Genomic DNA, 24273 nt, shown 5'->3' with positions numbered 1-24273 from the left:
GTCACCCACTCAAGAGAACACCTGAGCTCACACATTTGATTTCCGTTACCTTTGTAGTAAAATATTGCTGTCAGTTTGGAAAAGCTAACTGGGTCCGCTAAAATGTGCATGTCTTTCACTGTCATTAGCCAAGAAACAACACCCTGAACGTTACTCTGTCCAATCTAAGGTGAACAAACAACTTTATACTGTAAGTACATGTCAGATTCAGAGGCATGTGGACGCAACTGAATTTCAGGCACACACTGTTATAAACTAAAGACGTGACATCAAATGACATTCATATCGGATTCCTGATGGCTGACAAAATATATTGATATTGGAATTCGGATAACATTATGAAAGCAGCAATGGAAGCATCAAACCTTACAGACTTCAAACTTTGAACACTTTCAAAGTGAAATCAAACTGGTTTCATTTAATATGACAAAAAACGTCCTTTCCTTTCAATTTAAGATGCTGTTTAATGTTAAAAAGATTTTTTTGGCAGTAGCTCTCAATGTGTTCCTGAGTGAAAGGCATTACAGTGGATCACTACCACACTGAATAGCAGTTTACATTGCTCAAGTTTATGAACATTTTTTTTATTTTCACTTGTTTTCTCGTGTTCTCAGTGATTGTGAGTGACACAACTATTCTTTGGCAGTAGACATCTTGCTCCCTAAACGATTCTGCCCAACAACATTTCATGCCAATGACAGTTTGTGATAAAATGGGATTCAGTAGCTGAATAAAACAACATTTTACATTCTTCATATGCAGACTGAATGACATGCACTCAAAATCACACCTCATGAGTAGATTCAAATGGAATCTGCAGACCAGGAAATCTGGGGTTTGGGTCCACAGATTCCATGTGGGCCTCCTCACGAACCATTGGTTATTAGAAAGAAGAAATACCTTAAAAAAAAAAAAAAGAAGTGCAATCAAGCGTCCTCTCAGAACAGAGCCGTAGCAATAATTAGCCACTTTCCAATTTCAACAGGAAAGTCTGAATTAAGTCTTGACGTTCATATTAGTAGAAACAGTGGTGGTGTGTGGCTTGAGCAGATAGTGGCTGGATAAAGGCACGATGTGAGAGTCTTCTTCTCTTTGCCTCTGGCCCTCATTCTTGCAGTTTGAAGTGGAAGCTGTTTGTGCTCCACTGAGTAATGTCACAGTTCAGCATGGTGCGCTCCGTAAAGCTCACGTTTCCGTCTCGGTCGATGAGGATGACTGTATTGGTCCTGGGATAGACAAATACAAATATGACACTGGTTAAACTTCACAACTGGAGGTAAACTAGAAAGAGCAGAGAGAGAGAGAAAGAAGTTTAAGCATGTGGGACCTTGTGCCGTATCCTGGTGAGCGCACACAAACTGCAGACAGGGCTTGGAGTATGGCCTTACTGAAGCCTACACCTTGACTCTCCTGTGCGAGGTCCGGGGTGTTTCTGAAAAGAGCAGAAGTGAGATTCTTATGACTCTAATGTGACAAATCAAGCTGGTGATTAAATTAAGATCTGAGCAGTTTTAGAATGCACAGAAATGCTACAAATATTCACATTGTTTCTAAAAATATATTGATAAAATAATAAGCTTTTATTTGGAACAGAGATCTGTTGTAACATTACAAATGCTTTATTGTCACTCGATCAATTCAATGAATCCTTGCTGAATAAAAGTAATATTTTCTAACTTTTGAATCGTAGTGCATACACTTAGTATATATACACACAAACTTAATCGTTTAATTTCTAATACTAACTGATTAGTTGCAATGCAAAGCTTAGAAAATATGAGATATATAAAAACCCACACAACTGCCTATTTACTTAAACATCATGACTGGTTTTAAATCGATTACTCTCACTGAAGAATACATAATTAAATTATGAATGCAAATAGGTCCATAATGTCTAATCATATGGCTCTCACTTCCATAACTTTAAACACATACACAGTTATAATGCAGAAAATTAATTTATTAAGAAGAAAACATATAACACTGCTGTCTCTAAAAATGTAAAGTGATAATATAAAAAAGAAATCTGTAATAAAAAAAAAAGGTGAAAAACAACAAAGCTTAACATGGAAGTAAGCTTTGGACTTATCCAGTGTGTGACTCCAAAGAGCTGCTTTTTAATATCTAAATTCATTATGATATGCTGCCCGCATTCACCTTATAAAACCTGTAGAAATGCGACTTTAAAAATCATGCTGCTTGTGCTTCAGAGTAACTTTCTAAAAATCCATTTGCTTTGTGTCTCAAGTGCTCCTTTAGGATCAAAAAGTATGGATGCTGGTTTGATGAAGAAAAGTAAAGATAAACAGAAAAAACCGAGAGAATAAGAGAAAAGAGAATACTCATTTTTCTAATGAAGGAGTATGCACACTTACAGCTCTTCATTATTGAGGATATGGAGCAGTTCCTGCACTAAGCCATCACGGGGCAGTGTTTTGTTCACTACACTGGTGAACAGCTGTTTGCCGTGCTGCAGTTTTCTCCACGGAGTTTCCAGAAGAGAGTTACTCAACCCATAGATTCCTGCTGAAACAAACACAATCATCCATCACTTCCTGTGAGCGCTGAGTGAGACACACCCACCAATCTGGTGCTGAACGTGCGAAAGTGGTCTGTATTGCAGACGGTAGGTGTAACACTGCAAACAGCAGTGCTTTATGCAAGACCACTGGTGTCTGAACACAGAGCGCCAACTGAGGGACTGAACAAACCTGCTTTGAGATGAATGGGCTCTGAACTGCCCTTGTTTCCATAGTAACACAATGTGTCTTCATTGGCCCTGCATCCAACAACACAGCGAGAAAAAAAAAATGAGTTAGTGCTCGCTGCTAAAACACAATTAAACACATATTTACAGCTATTTTTGCATCATTTGTCACTGTAAATACAGGAACAATTTCCATAGTTATGTAACGCATACATAAAGAACTGTAGAGGAAGTCAACCCAAATCAACACATCCTAATTAATAAAGTAGCAAAACTCACAAAAACAAAAAAAAGTCAATTATTTTACATTTATACTTTATACTGTATACACATTTTTCACATGCTTTGTTATAGACAGAACGATAGACAGACATACAGACAGATAGACAGACAGACATATACAGACAGAGAGAAGGACATATATAGACAGACAGAAAGACAGATAGATATAGACAGAGAGAGAAAGACAGACAGACACGTAGACAGTACTGTCCTTCATCAGCTCATGAAAGAAATCTTCCTAAATCAGCCTGTAATTAAGGAGGAGAGTGAATCTCTTTTCAGTTTGTATGTATGAGTTCAGTCAGTCCATCATTATTTATGTGATTAGACATCTTCCTGTTTTCATACACATGAATCTAGTGGATGGATCCTCAGTGAAGCTCATTACTCCTGATGGAACTGTGGTGATATAGCCGTGTGTTTCAGAGGACATTTTATTGGCCCAGGAGACAAAAGAGGATAGCTATGAAAGGAGAAATGGCCAATTTAGGGTTTTTGAAAGCACTTTGAGAGGGACATCAATAATGCTGGTTGAACAGTTTGGCAGCGATGGCAAACCACAATGAAGAGAACGACAGACAGCGAGGAAAGGACTTCAGAAGCCTCAGAACTCTGGAGACTAGACCCTGTTGTATAAGTACTAGGAATAAAATAAGTATGCAGAATGCTTACTTTCCGTAAAACCACATCCGTTTTAGGAATCTTAAAAATGAATGTTTATTAATGGCATTTTGCTGAACTACACTACTTTGTTTTTTTGAAAGATTAAGTGCACCGAAGAGATGCAATTAAAAGGATTTTTCCCCCTCTGTATTCAGTTTCATTCATCTACAGTCATAGCCAAAAGTTTTGGCAGTGACATAAATTTTGTATTTTGGAAAGTTTCCTGCTTCAGTATTTGTAGATTATTATTTTTTTACACGTTTCTATGGTATACCGGAAAATAATGATAAGCATATCATAAGTTTTAAAGACTTTTATTGGCAAAAAAAAAAAAAAAAAAATTTACAGTGTTGACCCTTTTTCTTCATAACCTCTGCAATTCTCTCTAGAATGCAGGATATTAGCTTCTGGGCCAAATCCTGACAGATGGCTATACGTTCTTGCCTTATTAGTTCTTGGAGTTAATCACAATTTGTGGGCTTCTGCTTGTCCACTCACCTTCTGAGGACTGACCACAGGTTCTCTATGGGATTGAGATCCGGGGAGTTGCCTGGCCACGGATCTAAAATTTCAATGTAATGATCTTCGAGCCACTTCTTTATCACTCTTGCTTTGTGAAAAGGTGCTCCATCATGCTGGAAAATGCATGGATCATCACCAAATTGCTCATAGATCGTTGGAAGAAGTCGCTCTTGCAGGACGTTTTGATAAGTTTTTGGGCAGAATTATGAGACAGTCGACTCCCTTGGTTGAAAAGCAACCCCAAACATGGATGGTCTCAAGATGCTTCACTGTTGGCACGTCACAGGACTCATGGTAGCGTTCACCTTTCCTACTCTGAACAATCGATTTTTCAGATGTCCCAAACAGTCGGAAAGGAGCTTCATCAGAGAAAATAACTTTGCACAAGTCCTCTGCTGTCCAATCCTTGTACTTCCTGCAGCATTTCAGTCTGTCCGTGACGTTTTTCTTGGAGAGAAGTGGCTTCTTTGCTGCCCTTCTTGACATCAGGCTGCTGTCCCATAGTCTTGGCCTCACTGTGTGTGCAGATGCTCTCACACCAACCTGCTCCCATTCCTGAGCAAGCTCTGCACTGCTGGTGACATGATTTCTTAGCTCACTCCTCAGGAGGAGACCATCCTGGCACTTGCTGGACACTCTGGGACGTCCTGAAGACTTCTTCATTGCAGTCAAACCTCTCTCCTTGAAGTTCTTGATGATCCGGTAAATGGTTCTTTTAGGTGCAATATCTTTGTAGCAATTTCTTTGCATGCAAGGCCATTTTTGATGTAAAGCGGTGATAGCTGCACGTGTTTCCTTGGAGGTAACCATTACTAACAAGAACACAATGATTGGAAGCACTTCTTCACTCCTTTTATATCAATCAGTCTGCTCTTACAGTCTAATTAGTATGATAGTGATTTGACCTGACTAGTACTCATTCACACGTTCACATGTGCTGCTGATATGATTAGTCAATTAATGTTAGCTGGTCAGTTTGTGTCAGGATCAAAAAACAGTGAAATTAGTTTTTTGTGAAAAGTTTGTGAAAGCTTTTAACAATTATTTAAAATGCATCTGATCACTCTACACAATAATCTAGAAACAATGTGAATGAACACCACAACAGCTTTAACAGCAAACTGCCAAAACTTTTGACTGTTCCACACATTGTTTATATTATATACTTAAAAATTTATTAGTTCTGTTCTAGGATGATGATTGGTTAATGTTACATTCCAAACATGCTATAATGCTTAATTTAATAAAAGCTATACACCTGTAAGTACTGTTTATATCTTGTACCTTATTGTTTAAATATACATAACTCCCCATTACACCAGCTGAGCCTATACAAAGTACCTAATTTGAGCAATCTACACTGGCACAAACACAATACCTTCTAATAATGGCCTTATCTATCTCCACTAATGCATTAAATGCACTAGAAGACTTTAAACACTGGAGCATAAGAGACAAATAGCCTTCTAATGATGTATTAATGCAGCACAATAATTGCTAGAAAACCAACAATCGGCTTAAGTTACAAATGAATTTTGTACTGGAGACATGCTTTGACTAATATTATTTTACACTAAACAAACTCAAATAGCAAACTGTTCAGTTAGCAGTTTTAAGTGCTATGAAAAGGGCATTTCGTTTTGAGATTTGGATCAGAAAGACCAAGCCTTATACAGCTAAAACAGCCAGTCAACTCAGCAGACAAAAATTTTAGGGTTACACACCCATCTTTCACACCCATCTATCATACCAGCTTTCAGGGATCTAAACTACACCCATTACAGTAACGCTATCCAGCTACACCCATGAATGCCATACACAATATATAGTAATAAACTATGTGACCCTGGAGCACAAAACCAGTCATAGGTGTCAATAATAATTTTTCAAAATAATCTGAAAGCTGAATAAATAAGCTTTCCATTAATGTATGGTTTGTTAGGATAAAAAAAAATATAATAATAAAAAAAACTTACTTACTGACCTTAAACAAAAGTTGTATATGTATAGAATGAGCCTTTTTTTTTTGCAGCCCTGTTTCAATAATTGTCATTTTTCACTGGGGAGGAAATTCTGAAATTTACAGAATGAACACTTTAATCTCCAAAGATCAAGGAAAATTTGATTCCTCTTGAAATGAGCCCTTGAAAGAATTTATATACTGTTTAAGTGAAAGCTGTGAGCAGCACACTCAAAGAGGAATTTTAATACCATACCTGATCTGAATAAGCAGAAAAATGTCTCAATGGGCTGAAAATATCACATAAAACATAAAGGCTATTATAAGTGTTGTCAGTCACATCCCTGTAGAAGAACAAACAAAACCTCTTTATTCTATTGGAAAGGCCGTCTCTATTTACAGAAGACAGCTGTATTGATTTCAGCACAAAATGCCCATTGTAATTCCTCAGAGTTTATCTGGACATGTATCATTTTGTCCTTTGTGGCTGAGGAAAGAAAGCGAGAGTCCGATAAGCTCAGTAATGATCTTGTTTATTAAAAGGGTAAACAAATGAATAACACTCCCCACGGCTATGGCTTTCTGTTTCATTACTGGGTTTGGGAGTCTGAGGGGCCTTCCAGTGTATTTTCTGTTTATAAATATTCTCTTGGACAGAGACGAATGGACAAATGTTATCCCTCCAGTCCCTCAGATGACAGGATGGACTTACTGTAAGTAATACACTACTAAATTTGCAGACTGCCTTTCAGCAAGCTAAAGAATGGGGAGATGATGACTTGTTTTAAGTATATCTAGTTAAATACACACACACGAATACACTACTCAGCTATAGTATATGTGTTCACTCCTATTGCTATATTGCTTATGTTACAGTCACTGTGAATGTATCCTCAGGCTACGAGTTTGCTAAATGTAAAATAAGCATAAATATCCTCTGCACTGAACCACTATTATTATATTATACACACAAAAACATGAATTATTTTAATAAACGTTGTTATTTTTGACCTTTAATATGTGGAATCATGAAACCCATCTTCTTAAATCGCCTCAAATTACTATGCTCTGAGAAAATCACGCTGCTGGAAACACGCCATCTGTTCGGACTATAATCTTAATAGACTTCTTGAGCTTCGGTATATGGAGAGCAGGTGGTGGTACCAGTGCCTGCTGTCCTTCTTAAGGACTCCAGAGCTTAGACAGCATCATCACTGTCATGTCATACTCATAACAAATGATAAAGAATGTGAGATCATGGCACTTCACTTGTAGTAATTTCAGAGCTCTTTCTCAAAACTTTGTGTCTCTTTAAACAGGCTTGATGTAGCACCAAGTGGTTTTAATTAGTGAACTGACAGCTGAGATGTACATGATTTAATTGGATTTAAATGAAAGATTCTGTAAGAATGCATTGCATTATAATTTATTTCCTTTCCCTGTGAAACAGTATAACAAAGGCATTTCATGTTTTATTATTTGACAGCATTTTAATAGGCCGATTTTAACAAAATCGTATCCTGAAATATCTATATCTAAATAATTAGTTTGATGTAGCTGTTTGAAAACTAAATTATGAACATAGATGCCACCAAAAACCTTCACAAATACAACAACTTCACCTCTGTAAAATATCAAAACACCACCTGAACCTGTTAGTTTGAATGAGCTTGCTTTCTCAAATTGAGGGAAATCACTAACAGTCAACCATTTGATTTATTCGAGGCATTAACCATTTAAGCAAGGTTATATATATTTGGAAAGAACCAAACAAGATTTGCCTTTCACCACTCACCTGAAGTCAGCAGTAAGGAGATTGAAGCCATTATATAAATGAGCTTCTGAAGACACTTTACGGAGGTACGCAAAACTGTCCAAGTTATCTGTCAAATAGTTGGACACCAGGAAACCTGAGTAAAATGATAAATGAAGAAAGGCATGTATCAATTATCCAATTTTTTACAACCATGGATTGTGAAAGAGGAGGAATAGTTTGTGAACTGCTTGGCGGAGGTCATTTTCATTGTGTCCACTCTCAAATATGTCATTTAGGCAGATTTAGAGAACTAATTGCTCAAATTAATGCAATTTGTTGAACAACATGTACCGAGCCATATTTCTCCAGCTCTTGCACGCAGCTGTTGTGTACAGCTGGGTTGTTTGCATTCGTTTTAATGGCATGGCTTTGGAACAGAGGGGTGGGGTGTGTTCGACATGCTTTTGATGGTGAGTGCTAGTGAGGTGTCAGCCTATAAAGAGGCCTTGAAGAAGCTAAACAGACACTGGAGTGATGACAGTGAGCAGTCTAGTTCAGTTGAGTGGAGATCTGCAGTGAACAGCTGTTCGCGTCTCTGGCCTCAGCACCCATATGCACACATTTATGTGAACATGTCAGCAATCATTAGGAATAGCATAATTAAGGCAACCCCACTTAATATTCAGCCTAACTTCTTCAGCATTGTGGGCTATGAGTAAAGACCTTCCAGGAAGCATGTTAACAATGTAAACAAACTAAAACTGCATCGTTAGAATAAGGTTCAATTTGGATAGGGAGCTCCAATAAGGATTTTTGAGGCCGCTCACCGATCATAGAAAGCAGTATCTGCCGATACGATCACCGATACCGATCTTTTTAAAGCCTTCTTTTTATCATGTAGAATTATTAATAGTGATGATCCAATCAAAATTTTTAGACATTTGTTCAGGGCCTGAATTTCATTTTTGAAAATGAATTCCCTCTTAGATGACTCTTTTGAGAAGGGATTTTTTTAATTTAAGGGTTGGAGAGGGGGCCTTTTTTTTAGACATTTTTCAAAAATATATATTTATCGCACCTAAACATTTGATCATGCACTGCATTTTTGTTTTGACAATCGTGCAATTTAGATATTAAATATTAGTCAGGTCTAGCAACACCTAGCTCTATATTTGGGCTAGGCGACGAGCCAATCGGGTGGTGCTCGCAGACGAAAACTTGCAACTTGCAGATGCAACTATGCTTTGATCTTGAAAAAGGTTGAGAAGCTCTACCAATGGATGTTGGAGTCTATCACCATACAAATTGATCCAGAACAAATTTTCTTCCTACCTTATTTCCTTCCTGAGATATTGCAAGTCAAATAACAAAGATGAGTGAAATTTCCCTTGAGTGCACATTTATTTTCTGTCTTTTATCAGAGGTTTCTCAGCATGAGAAGGTCCAAATGTAATACAAATCTATTTTCTAAAAATGTAAAAGGTTTTCCCATCAAATGATACCTATACCATTTGTCTCTCATTGCTATAGTTTTGAAGTTATGAGTCATTACTTTGTGTATATCACTCAGGAAACAACCATTTTAAAAATGCCATTTTATTGAGCATGAAAATTTCCATAAATCATCATAAATGGAGGGACCTGAGCCCTATCCAGGGACCAGAGACTAAGTCATGGGCTCTTGCGATTTAAATGGTTTTACAACCACCCAGAATATCCTAGAAACCACCTAGCAATGCCCTAACCACCACCCAGATTACCCTAAAAATAGCAACATGCTAAAAAAAAAAAAAAAAGTAAGAGGGTCTTAATACAAATACAATACAAATTTTATTTCTATAGCGCATTTAAAACAACTACCGATGACCAAAGTGCTTTCCAGGACACATTAAAACAACAAGAATAAAAAGCATACAGTCACAAAAGTCAATATAAAACCTAAACACTCTAGCCAGTTTTAAATGCTACGCTGAAAAGATAAGACTTCAAACTCGACTTAAAAGCATCCACAGAAGGAGCAGATTTAATGTGACCACAACTTAAACATATAGCAACACCTTGATAAGATGGACAAAAAATTCTAGTCCAGTCCCCAGCCATATCTACAATGTTACAGAACTATTATAGGAAATTGTGAAAAATGTGGCCATTTCTATCATCATGTGTGAATTTTGCATAGGCAAGCACCACACATTTTCTTTAGAAAAATGTAAGAATCTAGTTATTGTTATTATTTCTTTTGCTGAATTGAAAATCTAATTTATTTTTTTATTTTTGAGAAAGCATTTTGTACAAGCCCTTTTGGCCTGTTTTTACTTTCTCAGCACTTCTGTTCTTGGTCAAATTTATATCAGCTTTATGCTTGTATATTATAAGCAAAAATATAAAAAATAGATTCGGAGGTGTGCATGTATAGAAGTGTTGGTTGCATAAGACTCTTCAGTATAATATATTATATACTATGATACATGTTTGCATATAGCAATTTTGATGAGAGACTCGATCTGCTATATATATATATACTGTATATATTAGGGGTGAAAATAAATGCGGTAAAATAATCTCTGCATGACTGCTTACTTGAACAAAGTACATGAACGATGAAGGCTTTTCAAAGGTAAATTATGCTACTATTAAGAGTAATTTGTCAGGGTAATACATTGATTAAGTGTGTCTAGTCAATTGCTCAGTAATAGAGTACATTAATACAAATGGGTGAAAGATCTGCACTACCTCTCCCCTGAGCGTCTGGATTTTGCCGTGCTTCCAGGTAATTGGTCAGTGCCGCCAGTTTCCCTCGTTTGTTAATTCCCAGCCATGATCCACCTTCTTTCCCCTCTTCCAGGTCCAGACCTAATGACAGAAAACAGTCACGTTGTGATTTAATGTCATTAAATCCTGTCTGCTGGCTATAATAATAAAACCAACAAGAGATCAGATTTAGATGTACTGAACAGCTCTGGAAATTTATGACCTGAACTGAAAGTAAAGAATAATATTTTTCATCTTGACACTGAAAAGAAAGAAAAAGTACTTTAAAGGCCTAAGTACACTGATCTGTCTAATGCTTTGAAAAGAGGAGAAATTCTGAACAACAATAAATTCTACCAAAAAAAAAAAAAAAAAAACAGTGCTAGATGGTTTCATGCAAAGCTACACATCAAAACCACAGATTTATTCATGTTTAGTAACAGCCCAATAATAACTGTAACATTTAGCTTAGTATCCTTAAAAACACCTGGCCTACTCATCTTCACCAAAATACTCCAAAATTTCTCATCCATACCTTAGTACACTTCACTCCTCTAGAAGATAAAGGCTTCTTCGTTAGCAGCAAAATTTATTTCTACCACTACACTAAAAGCACCCATGAACCATTCAATTCTGTCTGATCCAAGGATTGAATGGCAGAACATGGACAGAAGAAAACAAAACAAAAGGCTCATGATCTTGTGGAGCCAGGGGAATGACTGATGTATTGTTTAGCAGACTCTGGGTCATCAGTCAACTGAACAGTTCTTACTCCTTGAGGGTGGTCAGCTGAATCCTGGCAATGGACACTTAATCAAACGTGGATGATTACCTTTTCCTCTCCTAATGTCAGATTGATTATGACTGGATTCCCACTACTAAGGCATGATGCAAGAGACATCATGCAGATACATAGTCAAATGACAATAAAAAGACTCTTGAAGAAACTATCTTTCATCCTAGAAACTCAGTTATTTGCAGTTCATATGAGCTCTTTAACGCTGACATAAAAACTAACATCTGAATTCCCCAGTTACACAGCAAAGCCAATAATTCTCAGAATGGTGGTGAGATAAAAACTGGACTTTGGATATTAAATATTTGTCAAATAACTGAAAAATAAGACTGATACTTACCGCTGAGGATCTCATTGTTGCTGCCCCAGAAGTCTGCAGCTTTGGACGGTCTGCTGTAGACCTCATCTCTGTTAGCAGCCAGAATAAGCCTGCATTAAAAAAAAAAAGATGAAGGTGACATCACACAATCTTTTTCACAGCATCCTTCCTATGCAATCATGCTGATAACACCTTATTTCTATAATAGCACACAACACTATAACAAACCACCTTTAGAATCATCCTTATAGTCTCATAAATTAAAAAATTAAAAATAAAAACATGTAATGCTGTGCTTTCCAATGTGCTACCCGCAGTTAATGGACATTGTGTTAACCAATAAAGGGCTGATTTTTAGTCAGACTGCCTGTGGGAGAGGGAGAGATGGAAGCTGGCACTGTTGAACGGGCTCATAGGTCACATGTGCACCTAAATGTGTTTATCTCAGGCTGATCCCAGGAGTGCGCTGGATGCTGTGCCAGCTCCACACCTAAGGCCCAAAGAAGGCTCAGCTGTGATGCTGAAAGCTGCTGTGTGTGGCTTTATTGTCTCTGCTCAGGCCTGATGCTCTGTAGAAGCCTCTCTGTCAGTAATAGAATATTTGTTTATATCTTTGCCTGTTGAACTAAGTAATTTGGGGTTTATGAGATGTCAGGCAGCTGGGAAATGTTAACCATACATTCTGCAAGGATACTTTTTTTTTTAAACGAATTTAAGAATTATAAATCTATAGGCAACTATAGATTGAAAGGATTGAAAATTAAAGGTATAGCTCACCCAAAAATGCAAAAGAGCATGGGCTCACGAGAGCACCACAATGTCCCTTTTAACACTTTTGAGGCTACGTCTACATTAATCCGGATACATTTGAAAACGGCGTTTTCTCTTTAAAATGCTCTCTGTCCACACTAGCATTTTCAAGCGTTTTCCAAAAGTGTCTCATCCACACAGAAAAAGTTAAATTCGCTTTCTGCACATGCGTAAAGCCTCAAAAAAAGCTCACTGCAGATTATACACATGGAACAGACATGAAACGTCTTCATGCAGTTTTTCTGACAGGAAATTTTATTTATTTTATTTACAAAAAGAACTCACCATTCACTGACGCGTCCAGGTCGCACACACTCAAGATTCTATAACGCAACTTGCGATCGCAAGTAAATTTGCTTTCATCTTTGCAGGATTGTGATATGAAGTGTACAAAGTAACACATCTATAGCAATAGTGTGAAAGTGCATAGCACATAACGTGCACAATACCAGTATAAACACGGATATCTATTGGTTTAATATGCATCACATGACTAAGCGTCATCGTTTTCAAAAGCCTCCGTTTTCACAGTCCACACCACAACGCGAAAACGGCGTTTTCAAATTTATCCACTTTGGAGAGCGTTTTTAAAAAGCTCCATTTTCCTTGATAAAAACGCCGTCTCAGCGTGGACGGAAGGCCAAAAAAGATGCGATTTCAAATGAAAACGTATTAGTGTGGACATGGCCTGAGTAGTAGTCGTTCCATACTGATTTCAATATTGACAGCTGATGTCAATATTTTAGAGATCAGGGAGGCCGATATAAAGCTGACATACATGACAGCACACTATTTCATGTAAAGATAGTAAATAACATGCTATATAAATGAAGTCATTTATATTTATTTTACATAATTTATGCTTAATTTGAAATAAATCATTTGAAAATGAATCAATGAGAACATTTATGTAAACTAGCTCAAAGTAAAGCTCTAACCTTTAGGTTTGCAAGGCATAAAAATGGAAGTACAACAACGAATGTAAAATGAAATGGCTCAAAACTCTCTCTCATTCTTAAAATTCTGTCAAACTCTACAGTACATAGAGCTGACTGTCAGCTTATGCACCTAGGTGGGTCATTAATGTAAACACAGTCAGTTAAGTGAATGTAAACTGTCAGGTCAAAGAAAAACAGTCAAAATTTCTATATGTTAAGCCGCTCATTTTTCAGGGGCACAGGTTTATCATTCTGCCTTCCTGGCCATGCTTACAGAAAAGGCAAAACTAGCACTAACTGCTTAACAACAGCATGGAGAGTCAAATGTCCACTGTATTTCCAGCCTGGGGAACCTGACGGTCTGACAGAGAAGAAGGAAATCAGAGAGACAAAGAATAATGAAATATCCTGGAGGCTTTGCAGATTGATCTGCAATGGTTGATGCACCCCAGGAATATGTGCTCTGTACTGGAGACAGCTTGCAAAGCAGAAAAGCTCCTCTCCATCTGAAAACAACTTACTGGCTTGACAATGTCAATTACGCCAGACCTTGGGCAAGGTTATCACACTCTTTGTCAGCCTTAATGGAAAGATATTCTTTCTCACTGAAACAGAAAAATGGCAAAAAGATGACTGGACACAGCAAAACCTGGAAAGAAGTCAAGGGCAGATGCAGAGGCAGTTATGGGAGAGCAGAAGGGAGTCCCTGAGTGATGTAGACAGACAAAAAAAGTCTTTATGATAGATAGATAGATAGATAGATAGATAGATAGATAGATAGATAGATAGATAGATAGATAGATAGATAGATAGATAGATAGATAGATAGATAGATAGATAGATAGATAGATAGATAGATAGATAGATAGATAGATAGATAGATAGATAGATAGATAGATAGATAGATAATTATTGTTGTGCTGGATGTTCAAATCAGTTCCTTCTGGATACTCCCACCCTAATATTTTCCTTCATTTTTAAATAAACTAACATTTAAAGTGTGTGGTCGGTAAGATCTTTTAAAAGTATTTAAAAGAAGTCTCTTATGCTCATCAAGGCTATATTTATTTGATTACAAATTCAGTAAAACAGTACTGTGAAATAATAAAATGTTATTCACATTATATTAATATAATTAAGTTGAATGTTTAGCAGTCATTACTTGAGTTATCAGTGTCACATGATTTTTTTTATTATCAATGTTGCTGCTTAATATTGTGGACCTGGAAACCGAAATACATTTTAAAGGATTTGTAATGAACAAAAAGTAGGGAGAAAAAAAACAAACAAACAAAAAATATTTATTTAACATAAAATCTTTGTACCAATGTAAAAAGAAGTTTTCTGACCCCAGACTTCTGAACATTAAGGTATAGGTCACATTATGGAAGTAAAATGGGTTACAAATAGCAATTCATACTGACTTTAAGAAGACATAGGCATTTTAACAAAATAAATGGCACACCTCACCTTTAAAGGTTTCCTTGAATTTAGATACTTCAGAAATAGACTTAAATGCCAAGTATACTTCCGTATGTTGCATTCCAAAGTAATTTTTTATGACTCCCATACAAACACAGATTTCCCTATTTTTAACATCCACGTCATCAAGGAAAGAGAAATGAGCACCATGGCAATGCTAAGATATGTCAAGAGTATAAATATCAGAGCTAGGTTATACTGTGTCTCAAACAGTTGCACACTAGCAGAAACAAAATTAATTTCATCCAAACGATCTCTCGCTAAAATTTCAGACTATGTTGTATTTCAGGATCTTTCAGCCTCTCCGACAGGCTCCATCTGTTCCAAAGATAAAATATTACTGCTAAGTGGATCCATTTTAGTGACATCAAAGTCATCACAACCATATATAAGTAAACTGACCCAGACCTCCAGCCTGTTTTCTCTCAAAGGGCTGCTAGCTGGAAATGTGAGGTCAGAGGTTAACATGACGAAGATTAAATGGTTCCAAAAAGAGGCGTTTATTTCCACCAACCACGTGCAATGTTGGTTTTGAACTGTAATGAACCTTGCAATAATTGTACACTTCTTTTGGGTATTGTGACAGAAATCCTTAATAATCTCAAAGGTGTTTCTGTTTTTAAGATGGATTAATGCCACTGACCTAAATGGGGTGAATCATAGTGCTTTAATTTTTTTTTATTTGATGCCAAATTGTAGCTTCTGTCAGTGAAATACACTTCAGAGGTCAGTGCTAATGGCATGACATTACAATTGAAGCATACAAGTGCATCTAAAGAAATTAGAATATAGTGGAAAAGATTTTATTTGGTAACTTTTTTCAAAAAGTGAAGCTTTCATATAGTCTAGATTCATTACATGTAAAGTAAAAAAAAAAGAATTTTTTTTTTGTTTTAATTTTGATGATTAGCGCTTACAGCGCATGAAAGTCAAAAATCAAGAATCTCAAAATATTAGAATGTTTCATGAGATCAATCAAAAACAGGATTTGCTAAAAACAAAAAAAAACAAAAAAAAAACATTTATGCACTCAGTACTTGGTCTCAAGTCTCAAGATGCAATTTGGCCAATTAAAATGAATTATTTATACCTTTACATGCAATCTTACAAATGCTGGTGGGACATTGTACTGGCAAAAGATGTACAAAGATGTACTGCTGAATGTGCATGCATGTACCAGAAAATTCATTTAAAATCACAACTAGCAAAAGAGGGTTTTACTAAACATCAATCCTAACAGAATCCTAAATCCTAAAAATCACAGCTTCCAGAAAAATACAAAATGAAAACATGTTTAAATACCCCTTAGATCTGTTCAAGCACCCCATTGGGTGTACATACTCCTTGTTGGCAACCACTGGTCTAGGTGGATCCAAGCAAATTGTAATGTTGCTAGGTTACAGCATGCAATATAAACAGAAATGCACTCTGTATTCTGTAATATTGTTAACACATTTACCTGATTATAGTACTTAATTATAGTACTGTTTTGTAAACAAGTTGTTGCTAAATTGATTCCTAAATCAGAGGAACCAATGCACCGCAAGACAACCTTCAAGACACAGTGTCATTGATTAGATTTTACATCCTGAGTTGAATCATCCGCTTGTGACTCTGAACCACTGTGACTGACTCAGTATTAGATAATCAAATTACAGCTTGCTGGGCAATAATCCTGATTAGCGTAGCGTGTTACAATCTGACAGTATTAACAAAAGTAACCTCTCTGCAGTGAAGGGGAAGGAGACACAGAACACTAGCACATGCAGATTGATTACACACACATGATTCATAGCTCACCAGGCAACAGCTACTGACCAAAAATAAATAAAAAAAGACTAACTTTGCTCTCTCTAGCTCTTTAGAGACTCCTGACATTTGGCAAACCCTGACCTAGAGGCATATCCTTTAGGGACTGAGAGCTTAAAACTGTGGTAGAGGTCACCTGGGCCTAGTTTGTCAGCTTGGTACGCCACAACACTATTGCAGTACTGCACATTCATTGTTTTTCTGGCCTTTTACAGTAAGTGCACACCACAGCTTAAACAAAATTACAGGTTAAACTAAATGCAATGATGAAATAAAGCCACCTGGGATTTAATGTAACAATGTAAATAAAATAAATAATTTTCCTGAAACAAAAACGCCACAGTTAAAAAGTTTGGAGTCAGTAAGATTTTGCTTTCATTTAGCAAGGATTCAATAAATTTATCAAAAGTGACAGTAAAAACTTTCTAACAAAAGATCCATTTCAATTTTTTTCTTACTTTCTATTTATCAAAGAATCCTGAAAAGGAAAAAAAATCTCAGTTTTTAAGCCGCAAAACTGTTTTCTACACTGATAATAAGAAATGTGTCTTGAGCACCAAATCAGCATATTAGAATGATTTCTGGAGGATCATGTGAAACTGAAGACTGGAGTAACAGCTGCTGAAAATCAGCTTTGTCATAACAATATTTTTTTTTTAACATTTTAAATATTTTAAAATAGGAAACCGTAAGTTTTAAAATGTAATATTATTGTTTTCACTATAATTTTAGTAAATGCAGCCTTAAAGAACTTTTAAGAAACTAGAATTATTCCAAACTTTTTACCAGTAGTGTGTATGTATATGTATATTTGTATGTATATGTATGTGTATATATATAATTAGAATGTTTCTTCTAAAGAAATATATTATATAAACATTATTACATGAAATTTACTATTATTTATTAAAATTGATTAAAATCATGTGATAAAAAACATGTCTTTTCTTAGCAGCCCAATATAAACTTTTTTATTACACACAGAACAGTTCGGCTCAAGGGGACTTACATGTTAAGATCACATGACCAGATGAACAATACCGGTGAGTGTGATTTTTACCAAGTACAACATGTTTCTGGATCAACATCCTTTTTGATTGGAACAACATTCCAATCAACCAATCAGAACCGAGGGATAACTTTTCAGGAAATATCTGTTTTAGGCTTATGATCAGGGTTAGGTGCTTCTACACCCTTGTTAATCAGCTATCATGTCACACTGGTTTTCAAAACAAACTGTCAAAACAAGTCAAATACGGCCACATAAACCAGCGCTACAATAAATGAGTGCACCTTCAAAAGCTGAAAAATGGGCCAAAAGATTTTGCTTTACATGCCAACACTTTATACTTTTTCAGCATTTATTTAAAAATATTTTCTGACAGAATCAAACAACATCTTGTTCCCATACAATAAAGCTTCTGGGAGCAGGTGCACTACCTGTAGGCATTTTTGGATGCAGGCCGAGGGTCAAACTTCAAGAAGATGATGCACATGAGGAGGTTACTGATGGCAGAAGTTTTCAATCACAGTGAGGTCAGAGTTCAGAGCTGGGACGTGCTAGGTGCTAGACTAACAGATGAAAGAGAGAATGAGACAATTAATTTTGGATGAGAGGAGACAAAAGCTGTGCTTGTAAGCACAGAGGACAACTTTGAAGGGGATCAATCAAACTATTCCACAGTTCTCACTTGTATTTAACAAAACCCAATCTGAGGATAAAATGAAACAGTAATCGAATAGAGAAACGGTATTAATTTTTCAGACCACATGGTAACAATACAACCATGGTCTCCTAGGTATCTTACAAAACATATTGTGCTGAACAGCAATGGAGACACGAAATACACATTTATTGTGATGAGGAACTAATCGATATCGAAGAACATTGTAGAATCCAGCCACTTTACACTGAAAACATCTTGGCTTATGAACACAGTCATGAAAACAGTCATACACAATTACGTCACAAATCATATCTTGCACTTTTTGGCATAATCTGACAGTGTTCGGATACATAGGTCACAATAAGCGTTTTAAGATATTATGTGTATAAATGTATGCTATAAGACATAGATTAACCATACACAGCTGTCTTTGTTCCCCAGTGTGCTTTATTCATAGAGAATGATCTAGTAGGTTTAAAGTCAGGCTTGTGAATACAGTCTGACAGCAGGCTAGCAGTAGCCTAACAACCTTGCTAACCGGTCGGATAACTTTAAGATAGCTAACAAAAACGAACAAAAAGATCGACCTTGTTTTCTCTTTAGTTTATAACAGTTTATGTGACATGTTACTTACGGATCCATGTGTTGTCAATGATCACAATTCATTGTGCCGCTACTGTGAGAGGCAACTTAGAGCACAGGAGGCTAATACACTCTACAAAGGGCTAAACCAACCTCGCATTGACGTCTGCAGAGAAGTCCGGCGCTGATTGGCTAGAACCAGACCTGAAAACGAGGACAGGACCGCCCACAGCATTGCGACCGTTCACAAAAGTTTATTTTTCTTTTTTCAAACATAATCTTATTTAGAAGTTAAAAGAAACTGAACCCGGATTAGAATCCTAATCACGCTCGCTTGTTGTCAACTGTTGTCAAAAAAGGAGTGGGTTTCTGGACTATTCTAATTATTGTTTATTAAATATGTATAAATTAATACATATTGATTCAATATTTCATTATAAATGACCTATATAGACAGATATTAATAATAAAGCATTAGTTCGTGTACCATCATTCTATCATTCTTCAATCATTCTACAGTCGTGGCCAAAAGTTTTGAGAATTACATAAATATTAGTTTTCAAAAAGTTTGCTGCTAAACTGCTTTTAGATCTTTGTTTCAGTGATGTACTGAAATATAATTACAAGCACTTCATACGTTTCAAAGGCTTTTATCGACAATTACATGACATTTATGCAAAGAGTCAGTTTTTGCAGTGTTGTCCCTTCTTTTTCAGGACCTCTGCAATTCGACTGGGCATGCTCTCAATCAACTTCTGGGCCAAATCCTGACTGATAGCAACCCATGCTTTCATAATAACTTCTTGGAGTTTGTCAGAATTAGTGGGTTTTTGTTTGTCCACTCGCCTCTTGAGGATTGACCAAAAGTTCTCAATGGGATTAAGATCTGGGGAGTTTCCAGGCCATGGACCCAAAATTTCAACATTCTGGTCCCCGAGCTACTTAGTTATCACTTTTGCCTTATGGCACGGTGCTCCATCGTGCTGGAAAATGCATTGTTCTCTTCACCAAACTGTTGTTGGATTGTTGGAAGAAGTTGCTGTTGGAGGGTGTTTTGGTACCATTCTTTATTCATGGCTGTGTTTTTGGGCAGAATTGTGAGTGAGCCCACTCCCTTGGATGAGAAGCGACCCCACACATGAATGGTGTCAGGATGCTTTACTGTTGGGATGACACAGGACTGATGGTAGCGCTCACCTTTTCTTCAACAAGCCTTTTTCCAGATGCCCCAAACAATCGGAAAGGGGCTTCATCGGAGAATATGACTTTGCCCCAGTCCTCAGCGGTCCATTCACTATACTTTCTGCAGAAGATCAATCTGTCCCTGATGTTTTTTTTTTTGGAGAGAAGTGGCTTCTTTGCTGCCCTTCTTGACACCAGGCCATCTTCCAAAAGTCTTCGCCTCACTGTGCGTGCAGATGCGCTCACACCTGCCTGCTGCCATTCCTGAGCAAGCTCTGCACTGGTGGCACTCCGATCCCGCAGCTGAATCCTCTTTAGGAGACGATCCTGGCACTTGCTGGACTTTCTTGAATGCCCTGAAGCCTTCTTTACAAGAATTGAACCTCTTTCCTTGAAGTTCTTGGATGAACCTATAAATTGTTGATTTAGGTGCAATCTTAGTAGCCACAATATCCTTGCCTGTGAAGCCATTTTTATGCAACACAATGATGTCTGCACACGTTTCTTTGCAGGTCACCATGGTTAACAATGGAAGAACAATGATTTCAAGCATCACCCTCCTTTTAACATGTCAAGTCTGCCATTCTAACCCAATCAGCCTGACATAATGATCTCCAGCCTTGTGCTCGTCAACATTCTCACCTGAGTTAACAAGATCATTACTGAAATGATCTCAGCAGGTCCTTTAATGACAGCAATGAAATATACATATATATATATATATATATATATATATATATATATATATATATATATTTATATATTTATTTATATATATATTATTGGTGCTGATGCACACTTGCATATATGTTACAGATGTTTGCTAATTTATTCTTTTTTTCTTCCAGTTTTGCTTGTTCAGTATACATGGATTTAATTTGTCTATTTAAAACGTTGCAATATTTCTGTAGAATGTGTATCAGAGAGATGCGCTGTAATCAACGCACTTGTAGTAGTGTGCAAAGCCAGCCTTGGAAGAATCCAATAACAATGAGAGGGTTTTTGTTGTCTACATTGGAAAGCATCGTTGCATTTTACAAGTCCCGTCTTTACATTTAAGCTGAGGCATTTCCTTTGAACAATCACACGACTGATTCAAAAAAGTAAGCAGTGATTTTTTTTTTCGCGGAGATGCTTGAAGCTAATCGTGGAATCATCCGCTGATACTGTTGACAAGTTGAACGAGTGTGCTGCTGCTGCTGCTGCTGTCCCTACAACTCACAGAGAGCAGACAGGTAAGATTCTTCTTCGCCGCTATATCCTTTATCTATGATCATTTAAACTCGACATTTAGAAACTTACTTCGCAACCCCAAAAGGCTTCCTGTGTACTACTGCATTCGCGTTCACGCGTATTTCAACTGGTCGAGCGATTCGCGTATTTACTGTTTATCAATTGAGAGCAGTTGCTTGGTAGTTACACATACATTTTGCTTTAGTGCGCTTGTAGATGTCTCGTAATGAGCGTTTACTTTAAAGCATTTGAAGATGCATCACTTGCCTACAGTTGATATTTATCTACGTTGTTTTGAGGCACGCGCGTAATGCTTGATAGTAACACGCGCGCACAATGAGCTGCTAGTGAAATGCAGCCCTTTAATTTGAGCGTGGTCGTTTTGATTATGATTATGTTGCAGAAGGAAGCGTTTATCAGTGTTCTCTCACACAGATCAGCAAATTAAGGGGATTATTTGGAATAATGCGCACAAATCAATAAAGTGTTTCTGATTGCAGTGACTGAATTGACCATTTAAAATACGACCCGAGGCTTCGGCATCTGTCAGAAAGGGTGATCCTGGTGTCAGTGCATATGGTACAATTTCAGTTGTAGCAAAGATACCGTGCTACTGGCGGAGTTGGTCTTGTTATATTTTATGCATCAAGTAGAGTAGTCACGATCTTTTAGAACTGCTTTTTATTTTATTGTTTAATGGGACTTGTCTGGGCAAGTGATTTCTTTGGGGATCATCCTGTTTGATTGAAATTGCACGTTTTGGCACATCTACTGACTGAATCCCACAGGCCTACATTACTGTAGCGATTTAAAATATGTGTTGCGGCTGGAGTTCATCAAATATTTGTGTGATTTCCTTCTATTTTCGTTTTTACATTTAAGGACTTGAACTGACATTGTTACAGTGTCACTTAAAACCCTAAATAACTGTAATCGTGGGTTTTTTCACACTGTTTACCGTTTAAGCTGCCTTATTAATGATTGGTAGTCATCATGTTTGAAAATTTCACCCTTTACTGTACAATTGGTAAACAGCGGAAAAACGTCAGTAACGCTGATTGGACGACAAAAGAGTGATAAAATTGGTGTGCACGCGACCTGTTTTGGTAAGGGGTGTGTGGGAAAAAATGTGAAATCTAGAAGCTGAATCTAAACGGCATTTGGAAGTTTCTGCGACTATACAAAACAAATAAATGTTTAATAAGGTAAGCGCTGTTTAGTTTATGATTGGGTGGACGTTGCTAGCTAAAGACTGTAACCCGGTGTTCACACTGTTACGTTATAAGCTAACGTTACTCTTGACACTTGTTTGTTTGTAATACCTTATGTTTACAATAAAAGCGGCGCATGTCCTGTGTGCATAATTGTCGAGGGCTTTAAAGTCGTCTGTCAGTGTTTTATTTTATTTTATTTTTCTAATCGTTCATCTGCTGGAAAAAAAAATCGTTTTGGGGTTAAGTGCAGGGTAAAAGCACAATTACAATATGAAAACATAGCTGATGAGATATTTTGTAGTGTGATGTGCATTTGCAGTTTCTTATGAATTAATGTATACAACTATCATTATCAGTTTTAGAGTAATACTTATATACATTTCTAAAACTTTCACTTAATAAGCAATGTGCAAGTGCAAATCACACTAATAGGTGAGGTGAGAATGCACCATGTTTTTCAACCCTTAAACCTTTAGTTAGGCCTGATGTGATGTGTAAGCACAACCCTCCTTTGCATGTTGGCTAATTACTACTCATCTTTACTTTAAAGTGCATGTACATCTTATTTACTTGCTGTAATATTTCATTGGCAAGGCCCAGTTTCATACTGATGACATGTTAACAAAATTGTCAGAAATATTAAAGTTATTAAAACTCTCTTACCCCAGCTGAGATGAGGAGCTTGTTAAATTAGGCAGCGCTGTCATTCTTGGCACACTGAGCAGCTTTGCTTGTCAGGAGAATTATAGCTCTATGCAAAGAGCTACCCTTTGTTCCATTTTATAATTTAAATAAGTTGTACATGTTTTTGAAAACTTTGTTTTAATGTGATTCAAGGATGGATGCTGTCAAAGTAATTTCATTGCTTCTTTCATCAGGAGGATAATTTGGTGCATTTATATAGATTCATAAAGCAACAAAACAGTGTTGCAAAGCAGGCCAGTGGGGAGCCTACTGTATGCTTGTGTTTTTATTGCTCTTCAGCATTTTGCAGTTCATCACATTGTGATGTTGCTTTAGTCAGATGGATGAGAGCTGACAGAGCTGAGCTTGAGTTTGCAAAAAGAACTTTTGTACAGAGAAGACAGGATGAGCCTTGGGGTGCGTTTCCTTTTGTATGGTAGCTCCCTGCGAAGTAGACTTAACAGGGTGTTTGTCCATTTTAAATGACAAATTATAGGGATTGTACATGTATATTCACAGTCCGAAGGGAAGCGTAAAATGCTTGGTGATCAAGCGCACAATATATTATTATAGGCTTATTGGAAGGCATTTTTATTTTTAGATATCAGTAATTTCAGACCTCCTAAAGACACAAAATTTGTTGAAAATAAACCCAGTGATAAAGAGTTGAGAGTCTGGTATGTTTAATCAGCTTAATTCACACCACGGTGACCTCAGTTTTGGTTTCTAAGCAGTTTTTCATTGGTGAAAATTGTTTTAAATTTATTGTCAACGTTGAAAATGTTGTGCTGTTTAATATTTTTATTGGAACAGTGATAGATTTTTTTTTTTCAGGATTTCTTATGGATAGTAATTTTCTATACATCAAAGTATGGTATTTATATTTATAAATAATACATTTATATTAGCTTTT

General features: G+C 36.7%; 2 protein-coding genes across 13 annotated transcripts in view; one reads left to right on the top strand and one right to left on the bottom strand.

Annotated features, from left to right (window-relative positions):
• Positions 1 to 443: 443 nt before the first annotated feature.
• Positions 444 to 19260, bottom strand: tango2 (transport and golgi organization 2 homolog (Drosophila)). Of its 2 annotated transcripts, none has more exons than XM_042723938.1 (9): positions 19100 to 19260; positions 18239 to 18370; positions 11781 to 11869; positions 10627 to 10746; positions 7933 to 8047; positions 2715 to 2782; positions 2379 to 2529; positions 1328 to 1432; positions 444 to 1226 (listed from the first exon to the last, which is right to left on the bottom strand). In XM_042723938.1, exons 2-9 carry the CDS (start codon positions 18292 to 18294, stop codon positions 1106 to 1108), a joined length of 825 nt encoding a protein of 274 aa, XP_042579872.1. In that variant the 5' UTR covers positions 18295 to 18370; positions 19100 to 19260; the 3' UTR covers positions 444 to 1105. The 2 variants fall into 2 exon arrangements, with proteins under 2 accessions (XP_042579872.1, XP_042579873.1); XM_042723939.1 differs by having other exon boundaries at positions 2379 to 2526.
• Positions 19261 to 21223: 1963 nt separating this feature from the next.
• The window catches only part of arvcfb (ARVCF delta catenin family member b), a 180442-nt gene continuing 177392 nt past the window's right edge, over positions 21224 to 24273 (top strand). For 4 of the 11 annotated variants that reach the window (XM_042723924.1, XM_042723926.1, XM_042723930.1 and 1 more), the window contains exon 1: positions 21225 to 21464. The gene's annotated coding sequence lies outside the window, so the exon portion shown is untranslated. Of the gene's footprint in view, positions 21465 to 24273 lie in introns of all 11 variants that reach the window. The other 7 variants (XM_042723933.1, XM_042723931.1, XM_042723929.1 and 4 more) reach the window with 3 other exon arrangements.

Source organism: Cyprinus carpio, chromosome B5 (assembly GCF_018340385.1).
Source record: "Cyprinus carpio isolate SPL01 chromosome B5, ASM1834038v1, whole genome shotgun sequence".
Taxonomy (NCBI): Eukaryota; Metazoa; Chordata; class Actinopteri; order Cypriniformes; family Cyprinidae; genus Cyprinus; species Cyprinus carpio.
Note: the sequence above shows the minus strand (reverse complement) of the source record. Positions and strands in the feature narration are given on the sequence as shown.